General features: G+C 37.6%; 1 protein-coding gene across 1 annotated transcript; it reads right to left on the minus strand.

The window, feature by feature from the left end:
- Positions 1 to 13,874: 13,874 nt before the first annotated feature.
- Positions 13,875 to 19,252, minus strand: LOC143553554 (mannan endo-1,4-beta-mannosidase 1-like). The gene is made up of 5 exons (XM_077043533.1): positions 18,917 to 19,252; positions 15,126 to 15,320; positions 14,916 to 15,038; positions 14,392 to 14,588; positions 13,875 to 14,316 (listed from the first exon to the last, which is right to left on the minus strand). The coding sequence occupies exons 1-5, from the start codon at positions 19,250 to 19,252 to the stop codon at positions 13,881 to 13,883; spliced, it is 1,287 nt and encodes a 428-aa protein (XP_076899648.1). The 3' UTR covers positions 13,875 to 13,880.
- Between the last annotated feature and the right edge of the window lie 616 nt (positions 19,253 to 19,868).

Genomic DNA, 19,868 nt, shown 5'->3' on the forward strand with positions numbered 1-19,868 from the left:
TCATTTTTGCTGCATCAAGAGTATCCATGTGTCAGGATTTTGAGGCTGTCATGAAGAAACGATTCGAGATGAGTGCTATGGGTGAACTAACTTTCTTTCTAGGATTGCAGGTTGATCAGAAGAAGGACGGGATGTTCATTCATCAAGCGAAGTACGTTCATGATGTGCTGAAAAGATTCAAGATGGAGGACAGTTCTCCATATGATACTCCAATCTGCGTCAATCACAAATTGGGTGCTGAATCAGATGGTGACGCAGATGTGGACCCAACTCTGTATCGGGCGATAATAGGTTCTTTAATGTATTTAACTGCTTCTAGGCCTGATATAATGTTTGCTGTTTGTCTTTGTACTCGTTTTCAGGCAAACCCAAAGGAATCTCACATGAAAGGTGTGAAGAGGATTTTGCGGTATCTCAGAGGCAAGCCGAAACTAGGGTTGTGGTACCCAAAGGGAGGAGATGTTGAACTGGTGGCATATACAGATTCTGATTATGGGGGATGCAATCAGAGTCGGAAGTCAACAACAGGAGGCTGTCAGTTTCTTGGAGGAAGATTAGTTTCCTGGCAGTGCAAGAAACAGACATCAGTTGCAATTTCAACATGCGAAGCTGAATACATGGCAGCATCCAACTGCTGCTCTCAGGTTTTGTGGATTCAGCAACAATTACGCGACTATGGTCTGAATTTCTTACTCACTCCTATTTTAATTGATAACACTGCCGCCATCTCAGTAATTAACAATCCCGTGAAGCACAGTAAAACTAAGCATATTGACATTCGTCATCACTTCATACGGGATTGTGCTGAGAAGAAACTGATCAAGATCGAAAAAGTTGATACACTTGAAAATTTTGCTGACTTGTTTACAAAAGCGTTTGATAAATCCAGATTTCAAAACCTAATTGAGCTGAACGGGATGATCAATCCCGAGTAACCATGCCTTTGTGTTTATTTAAAAAAAAAAAAAAAAAAAAAATCTGTGTCATTATTGCTTAAAATTAGTCGGTTACCTCAGTTTGATGGACATATCCTCGGATATGTTTTGGTCCTCGTTTCGACTTAGAGAATGAGGTTAGCCATTAACCGGAAGACTGAAAGTGACCGGGGCAGTTATGACGTGTGTTCTTCAGTTGCTGAAAATTAGTCGGTCATTCTTAGTAAGAAGGACACATACTTGTATGTGGTCGGTCCAGTTGATCCATTGGATCTTCAGGATTGCCGTTTACCTGACGACTTTGACGTGATCGGGGCGATTGAAATCAAAATTTTATTGGGAAATGAAATTACTTTTCAAGTCTAATACTTCGTAAGAAGTTCTTTGCTGTGTTTAACAGAAAATTGATCCAACCTTGGAAGATGATATATATACTGATTGTGTGTGCTTAACTAGTGAAGTTATTAGGCTTAAAAGGCTTTAGAACAGTCATTGTATGTCATGGTAATTTTTATGGTGCGTAAAAGTGTATGTGATACTAACTTAAACTACTCGAATTTACGTGGAAACTCCTTAAGAGTTTTGTATGTCTTCATACATATCTTTTCGAAGGATAGGCAGAAAAGCAACTACCCAGTCATACACGAGCCCGTGAGTGTTCTGATTCCCGTGAAGAAAGCATTTCAAGACACTGCAGTGATCCAGATTCGGGACTTGCAGTGGTTTAGTACTCCGAAGTCAATAAGAATGTTTGGTTAAAAAAAAAAAAAAAAAAAAAATTATTATACATGTATATTTTTTTAGTACTTATGAGACATAGTGACAATCAAGACTTCTCAATTCTGGAGTAAGAAGAGAACGGGAAGCAGACAACGAGTATATACAAGTTAATCAGACACTATGGGTCGAAGTCAATTCGGGGTGACTTGGGTATAGCCAAATACGCTTTGAGAATAGATAGAAGACATCATTATCTCTGAGTTGTTGCCCACTTAAAATTTTGAGCTTAACTGAACCTTAATCCGTATCATAGAAACGATGAAAACCATTTAAGTTATTTACATGCTTACAACCTGTTTCTCTATGTCATAATACAGCTAAACACGGATCCAAGTGACAGTCACATAGTTAGTATGATTCCTGTTGGGATCTTGTCTAAAACGTAGTGGTCCCTGACTAGACTGAAATTTGATCCCTTATTTCGTTAAAATTTTATAAGTTTTTCTATTTTTGTAGTTATATTAATTTATCGTTGGTTACTGGGTCTTGATCATATTTGTTTAACTCTTTTTGGAAACTTCTAATGTTAAGTGCAAGATTCTTCAAACTTAAAGGGCTGATTTTGAAATTACGGGCGAAGTTGTTGAATTCGGCGAAGTTGTGCTTAACTTCGCCTAGCGTAACTTCGCCTGAACCAACTCTGCCCTATATAAGGCTTTTAAAACTGGAACAGTTCATTATTGTCAAAACCACAGCGAACTTATTTTCAGAGCATAGTTCCGGCGATCTTATCATCCTTTTCGTTTTCGATCTTTGTGTTTCCAGTTTCTATTATACTCGTGGTATGTGTTGTCAATATCATTCCCAAACTTACTCGTTCGTTATAGTTTTACCCGGTTCGAGACCTCGGGTCGTCGAACCTTCAAAACCAAGTCTTTCACCTTTGTGTTACGTGTTCATGGACGAGCTTTACGTCTTAACACCATTACTATATGTTGTTCTTCACTGCTGGATCGTCAAATCGGTCCGAAAACATCGGATCATTGCCTTATGAATCTGAACAGTCGCCGTTTCAGATTCAGGCGAAGTTATGGTTTAGGCGAAGTTATCCACAACTTCGCCTGTGGCTTAATTTCGCCTAAGGCGAAGTTAATCGCAACTTCGCCTGAAGCTTAATTTCGCCTGTGGCGAAGTTATCCGTAACTTCGCCTTGAACTCAAGTTCGCCTGAGGCGATGTTGTGCCAAGGCGAAGTTATCATCAACTTCGCCTATACCAATTCACTTAACAGTTTTTAGACGAACATACAGATGAAGCGAAGTTGTTCCCAACTTCGCCTCACCTTTAAGTTCGCCTGTACAGGTTTAATCATAACTTCGCACGTGGTACAAAGCGAACTTGTGAGTTGCTTAACTGTTCTCTAACTTGTTTTGTTTTGTGCAGATATGGCTGCTGTTGGAGGTGCTGGTGGTGACGACGGTGATGATCAACGACAATTCTTTCCAGCCCATAACCAGTACATCACTTTAGATCCAGACGCACGAGGCGTAGAAGACTACAGGGAGATTATCACGTTTCTCCAGCGATCAAGAGTCTTTCATGCGATCACAAATACACTGCCCATTTCTCTGCCTAACATTGAAGACTTTTGGCAGACAGTGTACTATGATTGCAGGCCTGAGCCTCCGGTGATGCGAGCAACCGTAAATGGTCATGACATACAGTTTTCCTCGGAAGATATACGGTTGGCTCTGCAGTTCGGTGAAGAAACAAGAGATGACCCAACGGAGTTCGTAGCTCCTTTCCGTGATGGAGCTTATTTGAGGATGGGTTATTCGGGTCCGCTGGGGGACTCACAGAGGAGGAAAGGGTTTTTGCTGGATCAATGGCGCTTCCTGATGCATGTATTGATTGTATGCATGTCCGGCAGGAAGGCAGGAACAGATGGGATGGGCGCGACGATGCAGTCATCCATGATAGCGCTGACTTACAACCGCCGATATTCTTTTAGTCAGCTGATATTCTACGAGATCGATCGTCAGAGAAGGGCTGTGGCGCGCGAGCGATTCACTATGTATCCTCGTTTCTTACAGATGATTTTGAATCATGTCGCTCCGTCGCTACCGCAGAGACGCCCGATTAGATACGTCGAATGCGTGACGAAACGTATCTTTGCTCAGTGCCGCACTTCGAGCACTCGTAGCAAGCCTGAGCTGCGTCCCAGGCATACTCCATTATTCGGGTATCTCATCAATCCGGAGTATGTTCCTGCAGGAGGGGACGAGTTCAGAGACCCGCAACCACATCAGGCGGCAGCACCACATGCTGTATCAGTTGCGCCTGTTGTATCTACTGTTGCCTCTGCTGCTGTGCCAGCTGCGGTATCTCCTGCTGTGTCTACTGCTGAAGACGTTGATCTTGATGCTGCCTTTGGCGGACATGGTTTGTTTGATATGGATGTCTCGGGTCCTCAGTTTATGGATGTTACTAGAGCAGTTACTTCGGTAGCTGACTCCGATCTAGACGAAACGTTTGCTGAAGCGAGACGACTTATGGTGTCTCGGGAGAGAACTACGGGAAAGAGGCCGAGAACTGTAGACGAGGATGAGGACGAAGTTGATGAAGAGGAGGCAGTGCAGATTGTGCTCAGACGTTCACGAAGAGAACGGACATGTATGGGTTCCGGAGCTGGAGAATCTTCGAGGCTGGTACGTTTTGCTCCACCTGCCTTGTCTGGTATGTCTCTTATTCCTTCCACAGCACAGGTTACTGCTGTCGAGACGTCGGCCCCAGCAATTGTGTCTCTACCACCCCAACCGCTTAATCCACCGGTGGTAGTTGCACGATTTGTTGAGTCGACCATCACTACTACTGCAGGGTTACCAAGTGTACCACCTGCGGTCACTTCTGCTGCTGATGTCCCGCCAACTCCAACGCCTACTTCAGATTCCGAGAGGATTACATCACTAGAGCGGATTGTTGCTGATCAGACAAAGACCATTCAAAGCCTAGTGGAATCCAATCAACTACAAGTAGCCCTCCTGGTTGAACACGGTAAAGTTATAGATGCCTTCAAGGCATTCTTGGCATCTCAGGGGGAGAAGACTTGTAGGGGAGATGAGTTGAGGACGAAACGGAGAGAAGATCATGACGATGATCCCAATGCACCGGAAGGTGCAGGTGGTGAGCTGCCAAGAACCTCTCAGGCTCTTGGGGCTTCCACAGCTGAGGGGGAGTCTACAAATGCAGCTGGTGACGACGTGGTAGCGGTTGATGATGATGCTGATGTTGAAGATGTTATCGACGCATTGAAAGAGTTGGATGAGGAGGATGATGAGTTTATGATTGAAGATGATGTGCTGCCAGTTGATGAGATCGAGAGGATTGGAGAGCAGATTACGGTTGAAAACGTGTTAGAGGAAGGGGAGATTGTTGATGACTCCGTGGAACACGAGATTCCGGAGGTTGAGAGACCAGAGTTGGGTGATGAGAACGCCGAGGAAGATGCTGAGTGGGAGGAACAACCGAAATGGAAGGAGGGTTGTGCCCACTGGTTCGTAAAGACGAAGAAGCCGGCGGTCCCTAAGATGTTCAGAAAAAGTTACAATATTAAGGGATACGCGGAAGCCAAGAAAGGTATTATCTGCTGGTTATACGACGAGCAGCTGCGGCTCTTCGTGATCAAGAGATACGATGGCATTCAGTACTTCCAGAGAAAGTTGAGATCTCTAAACACACTGCCAGAATGTGAAGTAAAAGATTTAGCCAGATTGGGATTGATAAACAGAAGTGAAGACAACATGGCTAGAATCATTGCGAAGATCGTGTGGAAAGAGTGCGTAAAAAAAAAAAAATTTGAGCTACTGAAACCACAAAAGGGGAAACTTGTCGAAGACAAGGATAGAGGTCTGAGAGTTGATGGAAAACCTTGGATGGTCATGAAATACAAACCGATCCGGTGCCTTAAAGAAGTACCGATGAAGTTCATGCCCAAGGACGTGCTCAAAGATCTAAAATGGTGGTACGTGGATTGTGAGACAGCTGAGGCGGTAATGGAAGATGAGGATGAACAAGAAGTACTTCGGGTTTACGACCCGATGCATCTTGTTAATCTATCACAGGCTGATCTGAAAGTGCTCAACGAGAAGAAGATCTTCTACATTCCTGCTTGGAAGGATCAAGCTAGGAAATATCAACGGGTGGTGTCGGTATGTGTTAGAGAAGGGGCGCATGGGTAGAGATGCAAGATTACAAGACTCAAGATTTGAAGATCAAGATATGAAGCTACTACCAAGGGGGAGTCTGTTGGTACATGTGTGTCAGTAGTTCATAGTCTAGCATTTATAATCGAGTCTGTAATGCAATTATGTTTTGATTATGTTTATATTTGTAACACGCGAAGTTGTCAACAAGTTCGCTCTGGCGAACTTGTTGAATCAGCGAAGTTATTGACAACTTCGCCTATGGCGAAGTTGTCATGTTTATATACTGTTTCAGCCGAAACAGTTAGGGTTGGTCGTTTAGGGTTTTCGTTTCAGCTGTTCACTTCGTGTGTTACGTGTCATTGTCTGTAATAGTGACCTCGGGTCACGTGTTTGTTATCAATATAACGTGTTTGGTTTATTGCTTGTGTGTTCGATCTCTACATACTCTACACTCGTATCTACCTACGCAGGGATTCCGCACATGCGTTGTTAGCGATATCCCGTGTACGATCCGTCCAGGAACCTACACAATCTGTGCTATACTTGCTTTTCTGTAATGAGGGGAAAAATATACGTCAGCGATATGCTGGTGAATCGTTGACTCTGAAAACATTTAACTGACAAGATAGTTTTTGGAACAAATTCAGCAAAAACGTCTCTTATTTATGGGAACTTGTGCCACTGCCATACACCCACAATTATGGTTCTCCAATAACTGATGCTCATTGGAGAACTTTCGTTATGTCTGTTAGCCGCGACCACGTAGCCTTGATTGATAGGTTAACAGATATGTTTGGATCCAGACACATGTGTACTCGGTCTGAGTTGCTTTTATTTTCTATCTTGTGACTTAGGGATCACGTAATCCCTTAAAATGTAGAGATTACGTAATCTCATATTTGACTGACTGTTTAAGATAAACAACCCGTTTATCTGACTGTAAAAGGTTTAACGTATTCACCTTTCTTCTTGGTTGGTGTTTCTCACCAATTTGTCTCGTTACCTCGGACCTATAGTACGAGAATAACTTTTTATAAGTACTAGATCAACGATCTAGCTTTAGACCTTTAGTCTGATTGCATAGCCTTTACCTTGACATAAGGACCTCTAGTCCTTTCTTGTTAATCACTTATAAACCTTTGTTTCTTTTTCGTGAAGAAACATATATTTCAACTTTCTTTTATAAAAATATAAAACCTTTATATAAAATAAAGAAGTATTATTTTATCTATAATCTCGACTTTATAAAATCTTATTTTCACTTTATAAAACCAAGGTACGAGCTATATCCATGACTAGGGTCTAAGCCATTTATATTATAACAATCGGGCAGAACCCCTACCTTGAATGGCTTATTTATAGAAATGCTTGTGCTTTACTTGAACAACACTTCTACTTGGAGGTAAGTCGAGAGGGTATTTAAGTAGGGTTATGGCACACATTTCGAGGTAAGGCTTGTCGGGATATCGCCATCTCGGGTCATGGCACGTAAATCGAGACAATGTGTAATTGGAAGTGTGAGTTGGATGGTGAGGACCACCCCCATGGCCGGCCTATTTATAGAAATTTTTATGCAACTTCGCGTATCGCGAAGCTGCACTAGCTTCGCTGAGTCACCACGTAGGCTTGCCACGTGTCGTTCCTGCCTCGTCACGTATACTGCATCTTCGTGTATCGCGAAGATGCACAACTTGGATTCTTCGCGTATCACGAAGATGCAAAACTTTGAATTTGTTCAATTTTAGTCCCTAGTCTTTTGGTAACTTGTCATATCTTGATCTTATCATCATCCAAAAATACAAAGGTGGCTCTTAAGCGGCTCGCGGCGATGCGAGCGTGCGCCATCATAGCGCCACATTGCGCCCATCGCCCTTCACCGAGCCCGAGCCCGAGCCCGTGCGCGTGCGCGTGCGCGTCGGGTGCTTCGCACCCTCCACTAGGACTAGGGAGAGTGGTTGGCCACATTAAAAACATTTTTATGGAAACTTGCTTCCTTATAAAGAGCCTCCATTTCTTTGTTTGTTTCCATATGGGATGAAAATTCAATTCCTTATTTATTCCCATGGAATGCTTCCCTTTTTCTTTCATCTATCCATGTGGGATGAATTTTCCTACTTCCTTAACATAAGATGCTTAATTTTTCCTTATCTCATTTTTCCCATTACTTGATTTTGAGATTATTTTAATCCTCCAACTTTCAAAGTTGACATTTTTAGTCCAAAATAAATATGGATTTTTTTTTCTAGGATGTTACAATTCTTAGTATTTCGCTTCGATTGCAAAGGTAAGTTTCTCACACCCCCTTTTTAAACGTTTTCATATTTTGGGGGTAACATATGTATTTACTACAAATTCAAGTATTATGATTTCGATTACAAACTACAATTCATTATATGGACTTTTGTGTTACTTGATTACTTGCTCGAATCTATTTGAACGTGGTAGCCTCAATAAGTATGATCATACGCTCTCATTTGCACTCAGGACTATTTTGTTATGAGTGGAAATAGGGTCTCATTATCCGAGTACGTTGGTTGTTACCAATTGGAATGGACCTTACTTGCGCGATCATCCGAGTACGTTGGTTGATACCGACTTGAAAGGACTTACTTGCTCAATTATCACTTATTCATGAATTGTGTGATTTTTACCTATTAAACTGTGTGAACTCACCAGCTATTAAGTTAGTTGACCGTATTTTATACATATGCTACAGGTACTGTTAGTAGAAGATGACAAACGGAGAAGACACTAGACTTAGGTTACTTAAACAAAAGGACAGAGTGTTTATTGTATTTATATTTTCCTTGTATTCCTTAATGCAAACTTATGTACTTGACTTAGAAATTAATTAATGATAATATTGTCACTTAATAGTGTCACATATGTTTTGAACAATCTATACGTCACACTCGGGCGTTTCCGCTTTAGTTGGGGTGTTACACTACCTAAATGGTAACTCATCTTGGAAGTTACAGATTTGGTTTTGGTTGCACCGGTGGGAACTTCCCATTTCCTTCTATCATTTCCACCTGAGCAGTCTTAACTACGGATTTTTCATTCGCTCCATATCCAACTAAGCCCAAAATGTGTTGATGATTTAAGAGGAAGCCACTCCTTACGTACCAAGAATCTCTTTTGTTAACAGGTGATGTGGAATTGGCCTACAGTGTCATAATTGGTCATAGATGAAAAATGATAATCCCATGTATATGTGTCAATGTATTATTAGGGTTTGAAGCATCGCATTGCCAATCTAACATAACGGTTCAATGGTATATATATGAGATCGATGTCAATGGTCAAGTCACAATAATAGTTGGTAGTAGTAGCTAGATTATCAAATATAATTTCTTATTGATTCAAATATATTTTTCTTCTATACAATTCTTATTGCAATAGATGAAAGATCATCATATGGGGAAAAAATTGGTATCCAAGCATTAGGATTTGAAGAAATCAAACTAGGACAGTTCATGAAATCAAGATCGGCGTCGGTGATTGGAATGACAGTTAATAGCCGTTATTAACGGTTTCAACGAAGAAAAAATCGGGATTTTATTTGTTGTGCCACATGTCTTCTATTTGGCGAAAAATAAGAGGCGGTGGTGGGGATTTGTTGTGTTCGACGTCACGGAAAAACCAAGAAAATGAAGGATCACATGTTGTGATTAAGATCCAAAATATTAGGAAAACTTGTCGAGGAATCAAAGCTAAAACAGGAGAATTAGGGATGTTCGAATTTGATCTGTACGTAAAACAAAAGTTTCAAAAGGAAACAAGTATTTCGGTTAGGAGAGAGCCGAAAGGTATAAGACTGGAAAAAGGAATTCACTAGTTTGGCTTGATATAAAAATTTCATTATTTTCTAGCAATTATGTAACTTGATATTCTATAAATGTATGACATCTATACGATTAGTGTAGATCATAGTTAGTCAAAGTGAAAGTTATACGTGAAGAAAATTTGTTAGATGATTTAGAGAATCCAAACAATAATGTAGTTGTAACACCCAAGAACGTACTATCGTTGTTCCACTATAAATGTCTTATTTTGCAATCAACAACTTATAATATTTGAGCCATTCAAATCATCAAACCCTTGAACGAGGGTGTCTTAGAGATTGATTTAACACATGCAACATAGTTCTTAAACTTTAAATACAAAATAATGCAGCAGAAGCATACGTCTAGTATCATATGCAAATATATCACGACTTTTAAAATCCTTTTCTAGCATAAACATATCATTTCTCATTAACAGAAAACAACTGAAAACTTTTAATCTGCAACTTGGATGCTTAGTTTCTTCATGAGGATGACCTGTCTCAGCACCAGCTATTCTTTGTTTAAACTTCAAGCTTACCCGTCACCTTATGTATACTAAAAGTCAGCTTCGTTAAGTGAGTTCTATGTTTAAAATATTCAAACATTATAGTTATTATCAGAGTAATAACAGATAAGTGCCCTAGGGCATAAACATTTCATAACATCGAAACTCATGCTTCCATACTTTTAACATGTATAAAACCTGCTTTTACGCCTATGCAGGTCAAAGTTCAATAGTCTAAATTAACCAAACTTTTAACTTTCACAAGTCGCGGTCCACCTAAAGAATGACTGTTGACACACACTTTTAGTTGTTATCTAATGTCCTTCAATGACACAAAGGCATTTCCGTATTTAAGCCATTGATGTGGTCTACAATATATTAAAAACTTATCGAGTGTGAACTTAAAATTTTCAAATATATAAAAAAAAACTAAATTTTCTCTCAGCTTCACTCACAACACTCTAAACCATGCGCTACATTATAAAAACCTCACGTGCATGTTATGGGGGGGGGGGGGAGATAGGATGAGAATATTCTTAAATGAGGTAATTTGACTAAGGTGGTGTTTGTTTTTAGAGAAAAGCTCTTCTCCCCTATTTTGTCTGCGTCGTGCAGACCATGCATAGACCTGGTGATCTGCAGTGTGTTTTTTAGAAGACATTTAATTTAAAAAGATATGTGCGTCCTCTTATCCTAGAGGACCTGGACTGCTCACTTCTAACATGTTCAAATCTTCAAACCCAACTCTTCAAATAAAACACATATATCACCCTCCCCCTCTCCTCCACCCACCACCACCGTCAACTCTTCCTCTCCTCCACCCCCTCACTACCGACCTCCCCATCTCTTCCATCCCACAACCGCCAAACTCCTCCTCTCCTCCACCCCCACCTCCGTTGACCTCCCTCTCTCCTCCACCTACCACTATCATCGGACCTCTTCCACCAAGCCACAACCGTGTCCTCTTCTCCACCCACAGGTAATGTAATCATTCTCTATGTTCATTCAAATATAGGGTTTTATTTTTTAGATACTAGATCTGAGATCAAAATATGTTATGTTTTGTGATTAGTGTAACCATTTTATTTCAGATTTATATGATAACATTGGTAAGGCATTCTTTTGTATCTGGTCATGTTTAGTAAAATTTATGTGTTTTTGTGGATTTTTTAGTTGATTTGTGCATTGAAAAATTGTTTATGTTTAGGTTTGTATTGAGTAATCGGTTTGAATATGTTTAGGTTTGAACCGAGCACTTAGTTTGAATATGTTTAGGTTTGAATTAAGTAACTGGAAAAATGTTTATGTTTAGATTTTACTTTAGCACTTGGAAAATTGTTTATGCTTAGATTTTAATTGATCAATTGAAAAGTTGCTTATGTTTAGAAATGGGAGAGAAACAACAATGGTCAAATGAGCATCTAAAATGCTTATAAGAGACTTGAATTGAAGAAATAAACACAGTGAGTAGAAAATGTTTAGTTTGCACAAAGACTCATGGAATAAGTTAGGAAATGTTCTTAAGGAAAAGTTTGGCTTGGATTTGAATAAAAATACAAATGAAGAATGCATATGATAATCTTAAATACAAATACATTGGATGAGTGTATTTGAAAAACAAAACTGGAAACATATACAACGCTCAAACGAATATTTTACCTTAATGAATGAGGAATAGGAAGAATTTAAGAAGGTATTTCAAAAAATACAATTTTTAACATCTACCTACAAACATAAACTTATATATATATATTTTTTACTTTAGGTTTAGGGGCATCCAAAGGCTGCATCCTTGAAAATAGTTCAATTATTTTTTCCTGAACTTTGTGCAAAATTGTTTGATGGTAATAATGTCATTGGAAATTGCAAGTGGACCTCAACTCAAACAACATCACGGGTTAGGTCATCTTCTTGTCATCGTGTCAAACCACTTATGAATGGACACCATCATTCATGACACCGAAGATGATGCCAACTCTTATGCTTACGAACACCATACTTCCGAGCCTACTCCTGATTATACACCCGAGCCTAATCCAAACAAAAGGGCAAAAACCTCAAAATCACACAGTGTATCACTGTTGATGATTTTATCACTTGATATGAAAAAAGATCTACAGTATTTGATTAAAGGCAAAAAATGGACCATCGTTCCTAAATGTTTTGAGAAATTAAATTTGATTGAGTTAGACCTGGTAGATCCTTTATTCTTAACTGCTTTACATATTTTTGGAGTGTCCTTAGACATAAGAGAGGCATGGATGACATTGTCAGATATTCTTGACGTATTAAGATGATGAATCGTGATGACAACTACAAGTTTAGGACTAACAAAGTAGTGAAGAACTTTGTCATGTTTTTTTTTTTGCTATGTTGCGAACATTATCTGCCTTTGGTTATGTTGAAAACATTATATGCTTTTGGTTATGTTTAATGGCTATATATGTTTAATGGCTGTTTATGTTTTATTAACACATGATCATAATCGATTATAATAAGAAATTACTTCTCGTAATTCTTATGTATTTGTATGCCCGTGTTTTTTGGAGGAGAGGTTTGAAACAAATTAGAGACAATGATTCGGGTATGGCGGAACATAAATACATGTTAGAGTTATTATAACAAATTTTTTTTTGAATTTTCTTTACATATATGTAATATATGTAGGTTACATGTATATAGAAAAATTACAACATTTTTTACGCATCGAATCGACTTTTTACAAAAGTGTAACGAACATTTTAAATTAGTGTAATTAATGTACATCTTTATTCTCTCTTATACTTAATTTTTTAATTAGATTTAATCTTAACCACATAATTTAACCGATTTAATTAAATGTGTGGTTAAAAAGAAAGTTCTTAAAGTTCTTAAAACTTAACAAGTTCTTAAATTATCCCTCTCCTTTGTGTGTGTGTTTTGTAGAAGTACTTAGATAATTAGGTAGATAAGATGGCCTTACAATGTGATTGTATTCCAGAAACTATATCTGGTTAAAACAAGTAATGTTAGGTGTCTTATTTAGAGTCGTTATATATGTGAGATAATCATCTTCTCTCTTGTTACATTGTATGATTCGAATGGATAGTAATTTCTTGAGATAAAAGTATTAATTTGAACTTCTTCAAGCTAGATACTTTATTTTGCAAAAATAAAATAATTCTAATTTTGTAATAGAAACTATTACATAACTTTATTTATAAAAAATAAAATAATTCAAAAAATATTTAATAAAAAATAAAATTAGCAACAATTTTTTGTGGACAATCTTTTATCGAATGACCAAACAAGTTGTCGGTACAACGGTCAGTAATCCATCAATAAACCCTACACCAGTGACTTTTCCATAAAGCATATTTTTGTCTAATATTGACAACTTAGTGGTTATCCATCTGCAGTATATTGTATGTCGTCGGTAAAATAAACAACTCAACTCCAATGCTTGGGAAACTGCTGACGACGCCCTACGTCGATTATACCAGAGTGAACTCTTTCGATAACCCACCCGTAAACTCTTTACCCAAAATATGTTTTCTATTTGAGTATCACCAATGAATTACCACAGTACTGACTTTCATTGAATTACTGATGATGGTTTTGTCTTGTGTTTGTGGTGCATGTCACCCCATTAAGTAAGTTGCATGGTTGATGATATGATCAAGTTCGATGAGGTTATCGTATGCCCGTTTTTAAATGCTACTTATATTGTGATTTCTTTGCATAAATCTCTTTGCTTTTGTTGCTTTATCATTTTTCTTAGTTAAATACCTCATGTAAGTGAGGCGTAGTCTATTGGACTGTTGGGAGATCAAACTAGCTGTTGAAGAGGGTTCAGTTAATATCACTTCATACCCATCTTTATAAGAGTCCATTCCTTGTACTAACTGTTGCCAAAACAGGCCTCCGGCGGCTGCACCACATGTGCGTGCTGATCTATAAATCGACGAATAAATCAAATTAAATAATTGATCTTTTTGGTGGATATTGTAACCAGGTTGTTTCCAAGATATCCCAAATTCTGAAAAAAGAATTGGTTTTTGAAGTACTTCTTGTGCGTCCTTAATATGATCATAGAGCCATCGTTGCATGAAATGTAATTGGACATCATTATCTTGATCCGGTAACCTAGAAATTAAATGATATGTTAAGAACAACGAGTGACAAATTTTATGAATACAACCATAAGGTTTGATCTTGTACCATAGGGCAGGATAGGAATGCATTGTGGCAAAATCAACTTCCAGGATTTGATTATTAGCAATGAAATCGGTTCCATGACGCGCATTATTAGGGTTCTTTTGAGATGAAGATGCTCCATAAAACCCTTCTAAGCCCACTTCTAGCAAGTGATTTCCATCTATGGATTTTAAGTAACAACCCATCTCCGATATCCAATTCTATAAATAAAAAGTCACATAGGGTTATTAGCGTTCCATGGGATGTTTATGTACATGAATAGGGGCAAATTCGTCTCGGCAGCACTAATGTCATGTGACATTAAAAAAAATATTAAATGTGATACAATATTGCCCGTTTTTAAATGTTATATATGTATCATCGCTCAAGTCACTACTTCAGTTAATTAATCTAATGTCATTGGATAGATAATAAAAAAGCTATCTGTGGCATAATACTTGCCGCATCTTAGCTTGACAAGCTATTTTCACAAATATTTACCTTACACAAGCAACATAACAAAATGCAAGAGAGTGCTGTTGCCTCACCTGAATCATGGCACCAGAGATGTCCGAAGGACAACGAGGCTCGTTCATAAGCTCCCAAGCCATTATTGTTGGGTCATCTTTGTACATCACCCCAGTAATAGTATTTCTTCTCAAAAGAACGGTCTATCAAGTATACCGATTCATGCGAATGATCAAAGCCGCAACTAAATCAATGTTATTTAAATCAAACTTGTGTATTGAAAACAATACCTTAATGTGGTTTTTGTAAAAACCTTTAACCATGGGATCGGTAAAAAAACTATCTTCATTTTGCAATTGTTGCCCACGTGCGTTTGCCCATTGAACATATTGGCTCTTCCCGCCATAGTCATTAAAGTTGTTTACGAGGCTTAATATCAGCTTAATGCCAAATCGCCTTCCCTCGGATATCACAAAATCCAAACCCTATAAAAACACATGCGTATATATCAGTTTTTCCATTTTGGTCGTAATTCGTAAAATGCTAACATGTATCTTTAGCATGCAGTTATGGGGCCTAAGTATGAAAATATTTCTCTTTTACTATTTTAACATTTTCGTTTTCACAGTTTTGTTGATTTTTACTGAATACTTAACTTGACTTTTCAATTGGCATTTTTACATGTAGGTAATGATTTTTTTTTAAATATCAAATGCAACGGATTAAGAGTTAAATAATTGTAAAATTGTTGCACAATAATTGAAAAGGATTCAACATCTTGCTGCTGAATTTTATTATAATGTTTAAAGGCGATCTACTTTTTAACTTTAAGCTATTTTCCTTTCCTACTTTTTTTGTTGAAAAGGATTCAACAATAATTGAAAAGGATTTCAACACCACCGATGATCACCAGCCTACTGGCCACCGACACCATCAACGTCAAGTACGACGGTGGTTATCGGCATTACTGTTTTAAATCACCACCAACCGTCATTATCAACTACCATGACCATCGTAGATTAGAATACCACCAACAAACGCATGATAACTAAGCCAACACTAATAAAGTGTATCTAGTACCTATTTCAGATAAACCCTAATTTAACAAACATAAACATGAAAACCGTAATCACTTCCAAAGATGATACAAGGATTCTAAACAAATTTTAAACAGAAATTGAGGGAGAAGGTATGAAGACGGCGCCAGCAAATGCAAATGCACATAAGTACTATAAGCATATTTAACTTATATTGGGTGATTCTTTTTTATTGTTACTAAGGAATAATCATGTGCTTTAAACTCACGCGTTGTGGCGAGGATGTGGTTGGAAGTTGATCGGTGTCGGTTCGGTACGTAAAGCAACAAACGATGTGCGTAACTTATCTAGTTTGATATTTCAAAAATAACGTAACTAAAGTTTTATATTTTAAAATAATTTAGTTAAAAAAATAAAATTTGCGAAGAGAAATATGTGGAAATATAGATAAGAATATTCTCGGCATGCCCGTTATATTAAAACTTAGAGCATTCTCATCCCACTCCCTATCCCTAAACCAAAAATTACACTAAAATTCACTACATTTTCTCTCTCTATTTCAATTAAATAATACTTCTTATAACTTTTATCATTACCTTTTCTTTTTCCTTCACTCACAACCACTTTCAAAATATATTAAAAAATTATAGGGGATGAACAGTAACTTTTCAAATATACAGAAAAATCATTATTTTTTCTAAAATATAAAAACTCTTCACTCCCAACACCCTGAATCACTCTCTAAATTATAAAAACACCCTCACATAAAATGAGGAGTTGGATGAGAATGCTCTTATTATTATATTTGTAAGAACATTGTTATTAATTTATTTAAGAATCAAAGTTAATTAAGTCAACTTGTTTAAGAATCATTAAGGAATGAATATGAAAGGAATGATTTGATTGGTTGAACCAAGCTCTGGCCCCACTCCCTTCTCTATTGATGCCATTAAGGCTGAGGGGTGTGGGGGGCGCGAGAGGGGGCGCGAGTGGGGGCGCCAGCCAATAATATTGTGACGTGTGGCAGAGAGAGAAACTTGATAAGATGGGTGTTGGTTGTGGTGCTCGCGCCCCGGGACATGGTGTGGAGGGGCGCGAGAGGGGGCGCGAGCGGTTTTTTTTTTTTATTTTTTTATAAATGTATTAAAAAAACGTATTATTAAAAAAACAAGAAATTATTTAAAAAAACACACATTTTTTTGAGCCAACGGTAAAAATTATGAAGTAAAGATTGTACTACAGATTATGAAGTAATATATATATACAAAAGGCAACTTTGTAATGCAGTTGCACTTGTACATTATGAAGTAAAGATTGTACTACAGATTACTTGGTTGTGATTGACCCTCTCTCCACCCATTATGTTAAAAAACCTGGTCATCACCTCCTTGAACGATATTTGCAGCCCCCTTTAGCAACGGCAATGGAGATGGTGTCTGGGCTGTTGTTCCGGTGGTGGTGGTAGATTGGTTTCCGTCAACGGGATTCCATCTCCGGCAACGTATATACATCACGATGTTCTACCTTAGTGGGTCTCTTTTTTTACCGGTGTCGTCTTCAAACGGTTCATTTTATCGTAAATTATTTAAAAAATTTTTTTTTTTTAATACACATTATATGAGCCAACGGCTCTATTTACGCAACCCAAGAACCCTTCACGCTACCCCCAGCCGCTACCCCCCCTTGCGCCTGCCTCTTTTTCCGCGCTCGCGCCCCTCTCGCGCCTCGGTGGTGTGGTGCTCGCGCCCCGGGGCGCGAGCGGCTGTCCTCTTGCGCCTTTTCTCACGCTCCACACCCCTCAGCCTAATACGGTTGCACCCAAAGGGGCTCTACACCCATTTTGACGCCCCCCATTCAACTTGTTGAAATGATTTAACAATCAAAAGTAGAGTGACGTAGAGTGGCGTCATCACCTCTCTACCACACGTGATCTAAATATGTTCGTAAATGATTAATGTTGAGAGAACACAAAGCCCTACATTCTGTCAAAATCAAGGTATACATGATACACCTAGAAGCCGAACATCAAACCTACCGAGCACAATACTTTACACGAAAACTTGTGTGGAGTACCCTACATTAAACGGTAAAGGTGGGTGTACACTAAGTACCATAATAATTGCCAAATTATGATGTGACCGATCTTTTTAAACAAGGACAGGACCATCAACATGAAGACTGATCTTCAGAGACGAAAGACAAGAGAGGAGGCTACTATAAAGTTTATTTTGTTTAAATATATATATATATATAATACGTCTACTATTAATGACTATCAAATGTGTAATAATAACTAGGAACTTATAGCACGCACGCATCATGGCAATTAAAATGTGATGATTGTGAAGATAATAATTAGAAGAGAACATTAATATATGAACTTGGAAAGTTAAAGATGCGAATGTTGTACAACAAAGACTGAAATAAATATTATTTTATATATGTAAAATAAACGTTAAATTTAGCTACAATATAAACGTACGTTAAATAAAAATCAATAAAAATATAGACATAAAATTGTAAATAAAGTGAAAAAACGAATATAAAAGCATATATTCATGATCGATTTTTAAATCTGTAATGATCATAGCATATATATATATATATATATATATATATATAATTAATGTTAAATGGTCGATCATTAATTTAGACTCATGGTGCAAATTTTATTTTGCTAATTTTTCTTTTTAAGTTTCATGTTCCTTGTCGGTTTTGTGGTTCGTTTTTAACAATTTTTTGTATTTACTATGCTTCTTGCTTGTATTCCCTTCTGTTTTTCTTTATAAAATTTGGCCTTTCAAAAAAAATATATATACATAGCGTAGAGGCGCGCATCGACATGTATTTGATAACTTCCAAATGAGCAAGCCACAAATTTACTATATATTCTTTAAGAATTCAAATATAGTATGTTTTAAGAATAGTTAAGTTACCATCTATAAGCTAAGCTATACATTAATTATAATGAAGAAGAAAATAGAGGCGAATAAATCCAACGAAGATTGCAAAACATTGAGTTGTGAATAAGAGAATCAAATAACCTGAAACATATTTTCATTGTAAACACCAGGCGAAGATTGCAGCGCATTTGAACCACCGTCGCTAAAGGCCCAAGTTCTCCCGATCACAAGTGAACTGTTAACAGCCTCTTGAAAAGCTGACGTAACTTTGGATCTCTGACTCGGGTTCGAGGCCACATCCATTAGCCAGTAAGCATTGAACCCATTCGCGTAGAATGGTGCACCGCTCAACGTGAAGTGAGCTCCATTTATGCGAACGAACCCATCATCTGCAGTTGCTAATAGTTGTAGGCACCATTGTTGTTGGATCAAAAGAAAGAATGGAAATAAAAACAAAACTAGATATAGGTTGGTCATGTATTCTTTGTTTTATCCTTACACGCAAAGAAGTGTTGTAGGTATTGATTGATATATAGAAGAGGAAGGTCTTATATATATAACGGTGGCACTTTGTGGATTTGTTTTTAATTGTTTTTGGTAACCTTTATAAGACTTGAAGTTCAAAGTTTTTAGTAATTTTTTAAGACTTGGAATACTTCATTTAAAATAATAAAACTAAAACCATAGTAAAAGTTAAGGTTTGTTCGTTTTGAGAAGTGGTCAAAATTTGGTCTTTATTAATTTTCTTGTCAAGTAGATCTTTCTTAATGTATTTTGCAAGGATCGAGTAGTAGAATTTTTTTGAAAACATGTTTATACTTGTGTTCAACAATTTCTCAAGGATGAAGGATCAACTGGTAGAATATATTTGACATAAATTTTGAATGATTCAAAGTATGACTCTCATGTAGTCATGTTACAAAGCTATACGCAATTAGGAAAAGTTAAGGTTTGTTCGTTTTGAGAAGTGGTCAAAATTTGGTCTTTATTAATTTTCTTGTCAAATAGATCTTTCTTAATGTATTTTGCAAGGATTGAGTAGTAGAATTTTTTTGAAAACATGTTTATACTTGTGTTCAACAATTTCTCAAGG

The sequence above is a fragment of the Bidens hawaiensis genome, unplaced genomic scaffold, assembly GCF_021521415.1.
Source record: "Bidens hawaiensis isolate Kalapana, Puna unplaced genomic scaffold, B.hawaiensis_p1.1 tig00017289_1, whole genome shotgun sequence".
Taxonomy (NCBI): Eukaryota; Viridiplantae; Streptophyta; class Magnoliopsida; order Asterales; family Asteraceae; genus Bidens; species Bidens hawaiensis.